This window comes from Xiphophorus couchianus, chromosome 19 (genome assembly GCF_001444195.1).
Source record: "Xiphophorus couchianus chromosome 19, X_couchianus-1.0, whole genome shotgun sequence".
In the NCBI taxonomy this organism is placed as follows: Eukaryota; Metazoa; Chordata; class Actinopteri; order Cyprinodontiformes; family Poeciliidae; genus Xiphophorus; species Xiphophorus couchianus.
The window spans coordinates 4,738,037-4,749,621 of record NC_040246.1 but is presented as its reverse complement, the minus strand read 5'-3'; the positions used below and the strand labels follow the sequence as shown (position 1 = coordinate 4,749,621).

Genomic DNA, 11,585 nt, shown 5'->3' with positions numbered 1-11,585 from the left:
GATGGCCATCTGGTAGTGACATACAGTCCCGCCTTCCTCAAATGACAGATGCTGCATTCAAATACCCCCGTACATTCTAATGTGAAAGGTCAGAACTACAGCTAGAGTTAAATTTATTCTTTAAACGAGGTTAATAATAACAGAACAAATGTTTGAAAAAACAAAGTTAGATTTCACAGATTTCTGCAGTCTGTGAATCTGTAAAATACTGTTTGACGCAAGATACTGCTAAACTGCATAAAAAGTGTTGCATGGTAGGCTTTATTATTTGAGCAATTGGGATCTTGCCTTTTTGAAAAAGAAAAAAAAAGATGAAAATGCAAGTCAGAAATTCTATGTAGCTCCACATTGTGTTTATATATTGACCTAAAGTCCTCTAAAATGTGTCATCACACCGGACACAGTGAATGTTGAGCAATAAAGGCAGTATATCATGAAATGGATCAGTTCCTGTTATGTAGAAGCAGTTCCTCCGCACCTCCAAATAATCAGACCATGAAATCAAACTCAGTCAAAAGCGAGGTTTCACATTCAGAAAGGTAGATTTGTTGCGAAACTAGACAGCTGTGTTCATTGATTAACAAGCACATTAAATGTGTCTAACAATGGCAAATCAAAATATTACTATTTAGTAAATATGCTGATATAGCATGATGTACGGTTGAATCTGTTTCTGTAATCTACAAATTCCTGCAAACTACTGATGAATTGCAACTCGGTAGCCAAATAAATATTTTTTTAATCAAATTTTTTTTTAAAACAGTAATAACAAAAATACAGCATTTTTTTATAAACCTAAAAGTTATTGCTATTTCAAGCTTTACATTGGGATAAAATAATTTTTGAAAGAGAACCCAGTCTGGATTCTGCCTCCATCATGTGGCAGAATGTTGAAAATACAATTATTTGGATGGCATTTTTTCAAACTTTGATATTTGCATGTCATTACTATAAAACGGTATTTTCCTGTTTTTCAAATATCATATATTTGAAATATATATTTTTCAAATATCAAATGTATATATATATATATATAATTATAATTTATATAATTCATTTATATTGTAAATAATGGACTTGGGCTTTTCATAAGACAATAGCAAACTTGAAGTAACTACAAAAATGAAAAATAGATAGATAAAGTAAATGCAGTTTTCAAAACAACGCAATGTCAATAGCAGTAAAACGACAGCTCTAATTAATTTAAGAGGCAGTTAAACTGGAAATTAAAAAAAAAAATCCCTTGGTAAAAAGTCAAGCTGAACAACGTCCAATAAACTCCGAGGTTATAAAACTAGACCAACCAGATGCGGGGTTTCAACAACAGCCAATCAGCTTCTTGTCCGATGGCTCCGTCTCCGGAAGTAGAATAATGGTAATTTGACAGTGAGCGAGTCCAGTTAGTAGCGCTTCGTAGCTCCTCAGACTGACCTCCGCTCCCAACATGGCTGGTGTTCGAGCTCTTGGTGTTCTCTCAAGATTGTCAGCCAGACGATATGCTCTTCTCTCAGGTGGAGTACAGCTTCTTCTAGTGCTGAACTCTAACGGAAACAACTGTGCGAACAGTTATATTGGAAACACCGGGCTCTGCTAGGGTGTCCCTGTCGAGTAATTAGCCTGTTTGACTAGCTGCTAGCTAGCTCAATTCAAATATGTGAAGCTGCATGTCACAACACGATCGTTTTGATAGTCCAACGCATATCTTTATGAGAATCTATACAGACATTTCTTGCAGCTATGACTTTCTTTTTATAAAATTTTTGTTTGAGGTTGCAGAATTTTGAGCAAACTAGCAATGCTAACTAGCTCAATGCTAGGGAATCAATGGTGTGATTGCATCCGTTTTCGTAAAGAATAGTTGAATTAGATCATTTTTGTTTAAAGCTGTAACGCAGTGCCGTTGCGTTACAGCAACTATCCAATTGGGTTTGGATAGTTAGGAGCCGAATTTGCCATTAAGTGCCATTCATTCGCCATTGTGATGGCCACTGTCAGTGAGTCTGGTAGGCGGAGAATCTAGGTGAAGGGTCATTCTCACATAGCACGGCTACGGCCACCTGAGGTCAATGCAGTCAAATCTAAGCGTCTCTTACACAGAGTATACATTTATTTAAAGTTATTAAATATAAAACTAGATCATGTTTGAATATGTGGAAAAAAATAGCACAGGGACAAGAATAGATTCAGATATAAAACGTGAAACTGTAGGGAGTTTCAAAGAGTTTTCAAGGCAATTTTGATTGAACGAGCTTTAAAAGATTTTTGCTTAAGTGCAAAACTAAGAAAATTGCAGCATTTTAAGGTCTGACATTCTGGGTTAGTCTGTTCCGTTCAGTTTACAATAAAACATGAAGAAGTGTGATCTAAAACCTACTTTTCATTTTTGAAAAATTGCGTTATTGCTACAATTTCATTAATAATTCCTAGAAAACTTTCTGCAAATTTTCTTGGATAAATGTTTTATCTTGTTAGTAGTTGGATTAAATATTGACCACTACATTAAATTTAATAATCATTTATTAATGTATTTTCTTTTTACTATGGAAAAACTATATGTTTACATAATATAACAACATAAACTGAGAATTTTGTGGCATGAAACAAGACAGAAACTCTTCTTGAATAATCTTTTATTTATGCAATTGTAATAATGTTCCAGTTCCACTGTTTCCCTTCTCAGGCAGTACTTTCCGCACCTTCTCAGTAGCTCCTGCCATGCTTGGTAATATATTTTCTTTATACACAGAATGTGTGAATAATTTCCCTCTCGATTACATTGAAACAAATGTGCTCCTGCTTGACTGATTTCAGCCCGAACACATGTCGACTACGAAATCAAGAATGACGTCGCCGTCATTCGGATCAACGACCCAAACTCCAAGGTGTGAACTCGGTCGAGTTTAAATTGAACAACTGCACGTCTCTGAATTATGCAGAAGAAATGTGACTTTTGTCTGTTCCCATGTCGACTTCTAGGTTAACACACTGTCAGTTCAGATGCAAAACGAGATGACGGAGGTCATGAATGAAGTGTGGGCCAACGAGGCTGTGCAAAGCGCTGTTGTCATCTCCTCAAAGCCAGGATCCTTCATTGCAGGAGCTGATATTAAGTAAGTTTCCAGTGGTCAATAATGTTCTTAAATATAACATTTATGTAAGATTGTCTCTGAACTTGTCCTTCTGAATAGAAAACTCCTCCCACAATGCTTTGTGATGAGTTCTTGACAAATAAAATATCAAATTGAGTCTTAAGCAATATGTTTTTTGAAGATATAGCTTTAAAAAACAACTTTGTTTTCTTTTTTAGTATGATCCAGGCCTGCAGCACTGCAGAGGATGTCACTAAACTCTCTCAGACAGGACAGCAGATGTTTGAACGGATTGAAAGATCTCCTAAACCCATTGTTGCTGCCATCAATGGTTCTTGTTTAGGAGGAGGCCTGGAGGTAGGAACCGTAACTTTTAAACCTTAAAGATATTGTTCAGGAGGATGGATTGTAATACTGTCATCTTTTCTACTTTAGTTTGCCATTGCCTGTCAGTACCGAATTGCAACAAAAAGCAAGAAGACGGTCCTTGGTACTCCTGAAGTTATGCTGGGCCTTCTGCCTGGAGCTGGTGGCACACAGAGGCTCCCAAAAATGGTTTGTGTTGGAAAGATTTTCCAAAGTCTGATTTGCATCAAAATATAGATTTCTTAGGCATCTTACCACCTCATAAACACATTCATTTTCATCAGCCATTGAAGTTATGTATGCAGAATTCGGTGCTTTTCATTTTCAGTCAAGTGTTGAATGTTTTAAGCTGGAAGATGAGCTCTACAGTTAAACAGAGTCCAGAAAGGCCACTTTGTTTTTCACAACTTCATTTTCTGTCATATAAATATTTTTGTTTTCTTTTTCATTTTTCTTTGAAGTTTTTTTTAACACTGGAATATTGGAAAAAATTATCATTAAAATGAACAATAAATGGAATACATGCTTATTCGAGATTTAGATATTGCTAGGAACTTCCCAACCAGGTTTTATTTATGTTCCAGATACATATTCATATATCTAGGAGTAGGCATAAGCTTTGAGTCACAGTCCAAAACTGGATAATAAACTAGTGTTGTAGTATGCATTTTTCCTGATGGTCAAAAAACCTCATACATTGCTCCTTCAAACACTCATTGAGGAAGCTGAAAGAGCAAGTAATCTCTTTTTCACTAAGAATTATAAAATAAAGGGTGAAAAACATCTAAATTGTGTCTGAAAACCCAGATTGGCTGCCTCACCTTTTGCTGGAGGTCCAGCATAATCATTTTTAACAAGAAAAGTCTTTGTATCTAACAAAAAAAAAAGACCCCGAAACGTTCCAAGTGTGATTATTTTTCTCTAGTTATTTAGAAGTGTTTTTAATAATTAAAAATTTAAAAAATGGCTCACCAGTTAGTAAATGTCTGCTGCTGTTGTGACCTGTAGCTTGGTCTTCCAAGTGCCTTTGACATGATGCTAACAGGAAGAAACATCAGACCAGATAAAGCCAAGAAGATGGGGCTTGTCCACCAGCTTGTTGACCCACTAGGTAAAAGTCTGTTTTTTATTTTCACATTTTTTTATTTTTTTTATTCTCTAAGGTTTTGAAAGCTTTACTGACTTTCGGTTTTGTAAGACTTTGCCTCTTCCTTTCCATCCCTGAGTTGGAAAGATGATTTACTTTATGCTCATGCTCCAGGGCCTGGGCTGAAAAGTCCAGAGGAGAGAACAATGGAGTACTTGGAAGAAATTGCTGTTGATTATGCCAGAGGGATTGCCAACAAGAGTATCTCTATTCAGCAAAATAAAAACATGATGCAGAGTAAGTTCTTTTCCGTTCATTTGGTGTTTCAATCTGATGCTTTCTTTCATCACAAATGGACTTATTAATCTCCGTCCACAGGAATTCAAGACTACGTGATGAGCTTTGAGTTTGTACGGAATAAAATTTATAAAACTGTCCACGATAAAGTCATGAAGCAGAGCAAGGGACTTTATCCAGCACCGCTGAAGATCATTGAAGTAAGTAAAACGCAGTGTAGTCCCAACAGTCTGCTTCGTCTTTGTATCCACATAAATATCTTTAAATTAGTGTCGATTTCGATAAATGGTAAAAGTTTGAATTTAATGATAAAGGCATCAGTTGTATGACCTTTTTTTTTTAAAACTCTGAATCTGTAAAATTCTGACAACCCGATACATATTTCTATTGATTCTGGTTGTTTTTTTTTGTGGTGTTTTTAAAGCGCTGTAATTATCATAATTCAAAATGTTTTTACTTCCTGCATAAACTGAGCAAATAACCGAACAGTACTGTAAATTTCTCGTAAGATTAAATGAGAATCGCAGCGCTGCTCGTCTCTCCACCACTGCAGTAAAATCCTTCAGGTTGTGAGATGAAGACTTTTACACACCGAGCACAACTAAAATGACATGCAGCATAGCATGTTTCATTTCCTCATTAAATGCTCCTCCTACATACATAAGTAGATCCATCCGTTTTGAATGTTGTCAAGCATCACCCTAGTGCTTTAAATGTGTGTATTAATTTGCCGTGATTGGAGAGCAGTCCTGGGCTCACTTTCAAGTTCAGAGGCAGATTTGAGCCAAAAGCTAACATGGCGCTAGTGGAGAAAACCTTCATTATGTATATTCTCGAAAAGAGGCACCTTAGGAGATGTAGATTTTTTTTTCTTCTTCCAAATTCAGAAAGGCGGACAGAGGGAACTCGTTATCCAACTCCGCAGATAAAGCTGCAGTATGGAGCTTTTGCAAAAATGTGTTTTAAAAATATTTATTAAAGCTGTCACTGTGTTGTGACAGCATAATATGAGACAGATAATCTGTGAAAAGATTGAGTTTGCTGTGTATTTCTGGAGATGGCAGCAAGTTCATAGGGAGAAGGCAGAGGAGCTTGGTTTTATTTATTAGTATTTTTTCTGTCTCATACTATACTGTCAAAAAATAGCGACTGTTTTAACAAAAAAAAAAAAATTTCTTAGAAATGTTACTGCACCTTTAAATACAATCTTGGTGATATTTTGGGATAAAGACAATTACTACTGTGTTTGACATTTAAACATAATGTTTTGTTTGCAGTATGCCCAATTGTCATCATAAACAGTTTTTCTTTACAGTAAGTAGACTTTAAAAGAAAAGAAGAAAAATCAGTATCTTCTTATTTTCTCTATCTCTTCAGTGTGTGAAGACTGGAGTGGAGGAGGGCCCCATTGCTGGATACTTGGCAGAGTCACTGGTAAAGTGTTGTTTTCTTGCGTCATTTGCACATTTAGTTTTTGCATTTGTTTTGCTTTGCTGAGCATCACATCTCTTCGTTTGCCCCAGAACTTCGGTCAGTTGGCACAATCCCCAGAATCAGCCGCGCTGATCGGCCTGTATCACGGTCAAGTAGCGTGCAAGAAGAATCGCTTCGGAACCCCGGCGAGACCGGTGAAGTGCGTGTTTTTGATTTGGGACAGTTGCTGGTGTTGACAAAACTATTTGTAGTAAAAAGGTGACCTGTTTTCTGTTTATTCCCAGAACTCTTGCCATTTTGGGAGCAGGTCTGATGGGAGCAGGCATCGCCCAGGTGACCGTGGATAAAGGCGTTCGCACAATCCTCAAGGACACCACTGTGGAAGGACTGGCCAGAGGAGAGCAGCAGGTTTTCAAAGGGTCGGTGCAAATGTCATGTCAGGAGGCTCAAAAGCTCATCTGATTTCTGCAACTTTGCAACAATCTTGAATGTTATTAAATGCTATTACGTTTATTTATATATATACTTGTATATTTAAACCAGGCTCAATGACAAGACCAAGAAGAAGAGCATCACATCCTTTGAGAGGGACTCCATACTGTCCAACCTGAGTGGTCAGCTGGATTACAAGGGCTTTGAAAATGCCGACATGGTTATTGAAGCCGTGTTTGAGGACATTAACATCAAGCATGTCGTCCTGAAGGAAGTTGAAGCCGTAAGTGTCATGTTACTCGCTGAGACGTTACTGATTTTTTCTATTTTTAAACACTTTCTGGTAAGAATCCAGCGACATTTCAATTAATCCTATCCACATCTGCCGGCAGGTCATCCCCCCTCACTGTATATTTGCAAGCAACACCTCCGCTCTCCCCATCAAGGAAATTGCTGCTGCCAGCAAGAGACCAGATAAGGTTGGATCTTGGAAATTTTGTGAATACAAACTGGAAAAAAAACAACTAAACATTTTATTTCCAAGAAGAAAAGCTGAATAACTCTCTCCACTCTCAGGTGGTTGGAATGCACTACTTCTCTCCGGTGGACAAGATGCAGCTCCTGGAGATTATAACCACTGATAAGACCTCAAAGGACACGACGGCGTCCGCTGTGGCGGTCGGCCTGAAGCAGGGCAAAGTCATCATAGTCGTTGGCGTGAGTTTTAGGACTCTGTCGTTCTTCTGTTTCTTTCGACATTAAACAGGGTGCTCGAAATCCTTTAAATTCAGTCAGGTGTTTTCAAGGTTTGGAAAGTGCTTGATGTTCAAACTGCACAGTTTATTAGTGAAGTTGTAGTAAAGTATTGGGAGACAAGACTCCTTCCCGAAAGTCAAGTGATTATTTATGTTGCGTTTAAATATTTGATTTGATCAGGAAGGTCATTTACCTTAACACAAACCGATTTGTTCAACGTAAAGAGTATTTATTGTTGCTAATGGCTCAATGAGTCATTGATCTGTGTTTTGGCGATTATACATTAGTTATTCAAATTGGGGGGCTTTTTTCTTTTTCTGTTAAATTTGTGTTTAGTTCACATACCAGATTATATTGTGACAGAATTTTTAAAACATAAAATGTTGTCATATTTTAGCTTTACTTTTGTAGAATATTTTCATTAAGACATTATTAATCATAGTAATAAATGATGTCATGTAATACTGAATTGAAACTATCCCCTTTAGGTCATTTGCATTGGTGGTTCTGGAAAAGTTTGAAAACTTAACTTGAAAATGAATTGGGGGGCGGGGGGGAATGTGATAATAAAAAGCATCTTGTTTGTTTATATTCTCAAGAACTATGACTCTAATTTCCTCTCAGGACGGACCTGGGTTCTACACAACCAGGTGTTTGGCTCCGATGCTGGCTGAAGCAGTGAGAGTACTTCAGGTTAGTTGTTGCTGCAAAATCCAGCTGCAATGTTTCTCTTCACAGATACCGCAGAATCTGAGTAAGAATGTATTGCTTCTGTATAACTGTTCTGCGTGCTTTTCAATCTTCGTTCGCACGCAGGAAGGCGTCGACCCCAAGAAGCTGGATGGACTCACGACAAGCTTCGGGTTCCCTGTGGGCGCCGCCACGCTGCCCGATGAAGTCGGCATCGATGTCGCGGCTCACGTGGCCGAGGATCTCGGCAAAGCGTTTGGCTCCCGCTTTGGTGGCGGAAATGTGGAGGTTTTAAGAACCATGGTGGACATGGGGTTCAAAGGTACGGGGACTTTTATTGTTTCAGTTTTGATGTATAAATGCACCCATTGCTCCTTTTTGCTCACTTTTGAAATAAATGTCGTTAACTCTGAAGGACGGAAATCAGGAAAAGGCTGTTACATCTACCAGCCAGGCCGCAAAGGCAAAGATGTCAACCCAGATGTCGGAGACATTCTGGAGAAATTCAAAATCACGCCAAACCCAGCCGTGTAAGTCATAATGAAACTATTGTACATGCAACAAGTGGAAAATAACCTCTTTAGTCTTTCACTAAATAAATATGTGGTACTTGTGAAAAATTTAGATACTCGCCTTGTTTACATAGTCACTTGTTATTATAATTGCAGGTTTTTAAATTAAGCATTTGCATTATTTTATTTGCTTGTCAATTAAGCTGTTGTTTTGTCATCTTTCAGTTAGATATACTTACATTTTGTTAGTTCCTAAATTCTTTCTGATTGTTATAACCAATGTTATTTCATCTTAAGGTCACAGTTTGTCTCCAGTGGACAAATCTGGTTACAACACGCATTCTATTTTGTTTTCAAATGGATAAAGCAGGCTGACATTAAGCCTCTTATAAACCGCCAACTTAAGTCTGACGGAAAATTGCTGTTGCATGTTTGAAAGCGAGGTCTGTGCCAGGAAGCCGGCTATTTTAAACTAATAACCCATTCTGCCAATAAAAGCGAAAATAAACATTCAGTCAGAATTAAGTTGAAATATTTTTCAGGGCCACACAAATTAGCAACTTGCTATGGGGGTATTTTAGGAATGAATGTATTTATTTAAACTTTTAGATTAGAGAAAATCCATAGTAAATCCAAACTTATTCTTAATTTGATTCTGTTGCTTACTGAAGTTGTCTATCATGTTATCAATTTGCACTGAAAAAGCACTACATTAATGTTAAGTTTGCATAAGCATTTTACTACTTACTGCTAATTTAAGGAACTGGTTCCACGTGGCTTTACTACTTAACCTGCATCTTTTTACAAAACCAAAGCAACTATTATCTTGTTGTTAGTTAGAGGTCAGCTATTATCTAATATTGATGCTGTGAGATTGTCTGTGGGTTATTGTTTTGATTCTTGCTGGTAAAGTCTTTTTGCCTGTGAATGTTTTGCAGTTCGTCGGACTCCGATGTGCAGTACAGGCTCGTTTCTCGATTTGTCAACGAAGCGGTGCTGTGTCTGCAAGAGGGCATCTTGAACAGCCCGTTGGAGGGAGACATCGGCGCTGTGTTTGGATTGGGATTCCCCCCCTGTCTCGGCGGTCAGTCAACCTATCCCCGGTGAAACTTACACAAACGTAAGTCCTTTATTGTGTGTACACGTTTTGAAAAATATCCTCTATCCGACGCTTCCAGGACCTTTCCGCTTCGTAGACACGTTCGGTGCCGACAAGCTGGTGGACAAGATGAGGAGATTTGAAGAAGTATACGGGAATCAGTTCACTCCATGCCAACTCCTACTGGATCATGCGAACGATTCCAGCAGGAAATTTCACAAGTGACCGACTTGCCAGTAGCTCCTTAAAACCTCCAGTTGTCACTTACAATGTGCCTAACATCGATTAGTGGGGAGGGCAAACATGCTGACGGTACACTTTGACCGGTTATTAGGTGCAGCTAACCTAAAGTGATGCTGTCTGATGCAATAATTCCTGACCTTCATGACGGTTCTGATTTTTCACTTTTGTGTTGACCGAAGTGAAATCCCACAGATTGCATATATTTTAGCTTGGTGTGCCTAATGAACTGGCAAGAGTGTGCATAATGGCAGCAATGATGGAAGGCTGTTTTAATTTTTTTTACATGAATGTTCATTTGATGTATAGATTAAGGGGCATATGGGCATCAGTTATTTACACATTGCATCTGTAAAGACATTTGCGAAGAAGAAGCATTTCCTGCTGCCAAATGACTTTAATATCCATGAATGTTGAGGTACATAATGATTCAGCAAGTGTCTTGTTTCCTTTGTACATTAAAGGTTTCCTTGCTTGGTGTGGAGAAATATGTAAATGTGAAGCTACAATAAAAATGTTATTGATTAGCCTTTGGTTTTGCATATGAAGTTTGTTTATTTTTTTGTACAGAAGTTTCTCGGGGTTAAAGAAGAGCTGCTCACTAACGGATGTAAACAAACCTTAAGATGGTTTCCTTCAGTGGAGAAGACTTGCTTTTTACCCTCAACAGATGATTTTAAAGCTGGCTGCATCTGGAACAAATGCCAATTTTGAAATACGATTATAACATTTCATAACCTGAACTTTGCAAGCCCTTCTGAGTGTTGGTCATTTGTTTTAAGTAGAATATAAAGCTGGATTTACTTTATAAATCGTCTACACACTTCAAAACAGTCAATAATTATCATGCGAAAGGGCTTTGAATTGCTGTTCTTCAGGTACGTTTAAAATTAAATATAGTAAAAATATTCTAGTAATTCAGTTCAAATGTATTTGTGTAAATTTATTATACAAAGTGATATATATATAGAAAATTAAACTGTTAAATGGTTTTTGCCTCATATTGCTATAGATTTTATAGTTATTCCTACTGCCTGTGTGCCTTCCTTACACCAACCATTTTTTCATTCCACTAAATTTTCCATTAATATTCTTTGGAAACAGCGCTGTGTGACTGACCAGCTATTTTAGCAATGACCTTTTGGACTAAGCATAACAAAGCTTTTCTATATTTAAAATATTTACTAACAGAAGAGTAAAAAGGTTGATTTTAAAAAGCGCTTATCACTTCACAAACGGAATTTCTTAATAAAATTCTTTAGGTATTTGCTTAGTTGATCAGTGCGAGTTGTTTGTTTGATCTGACGCATTTACTTAAATGCGTCAAAAAAGAAGAAATCTGCATGGGGTAAATACTTTTTTAACGGAACTGAGTCTGAATTTCTTTTTTTTTTTTTTTTTGAATGACACCTAAAATAAATTAGCTTTTCAATCATAACTTAGTGAAATGTACCTATAATGGACATGTTAAGAAAGAAAATTGGTTATTTAATTGGGATTCCTCCTGATGGATATAAAATCTCTCCTTTTTTCTCTTTTTATTTTTAATTTTTTTTTTTTTTTTTTTGAAAGGTGTGTTTATA

General features: G+C 37.2%; 1 protein-coding gene across 3 annotated transcripts; it reads left to right on the top strand.

Annotated features, from left to right (window-relative positions):
* The first annotated feature begins 1,355 nt into the window (after positions 1–1,355).
* hadhab (hydroxyacyl-CoA dehydrogenase trifunctional multienzyme complex subunit alpha b) lies at positions 1,356–10,531 on the top strand. 3 transcript variants are annotated; one of them, XM_027999894.1, is made up of 20 exons: positions 1,356–1,511; positions 2,681–2,722; positions 2,812–2,882; positions 2,977–3,110; positions 3,308–3,446; positions 3,525–3,644; positions 4,464–4,566; positions 4,717–4,839; positions 4,921–5,039; positions 6,217–6,273; positions 6,363–6,472; positions 6,558–6,692; positions 6,817–6,988; positions 7,098–7,184; positions 7,282–7,422; positions 8,086–8,154; positions 8,278–8,473; positions 8,567–8,681; positions 9,602–9,747; positions 9,842–10,531. In XM_027999894.1, the coding sequence occupies exons 1-20, from the start codon at positions 1,445–1,447 to the stop codon at positions 9,985–9,987; spliced, it is 2,292 nt and encodes a 763-aa protein (XP_027855695.1). In that variant the 5' UTR covers positions 1,356–1,444; the 3' UTR covers positions 9,988–10,531. The 3 variants fall into 3 exon arrangements, with proteins under 3 accessions (XP_027855695.1, XP_027855696.1, XP_027855694.1); XM_027999893.1 differs by having other exon boundaries at positions 1,382–1,511; positions 2,660–2,722; XM_027999895.1 differs by lacking the exon at positions 2,681–2,722 and having other exon boundaries at positions 1,381–1,511.
* The last annotated feature ends 1,054 nt before the right edge of the window (positions 10,532–11,585 follow it).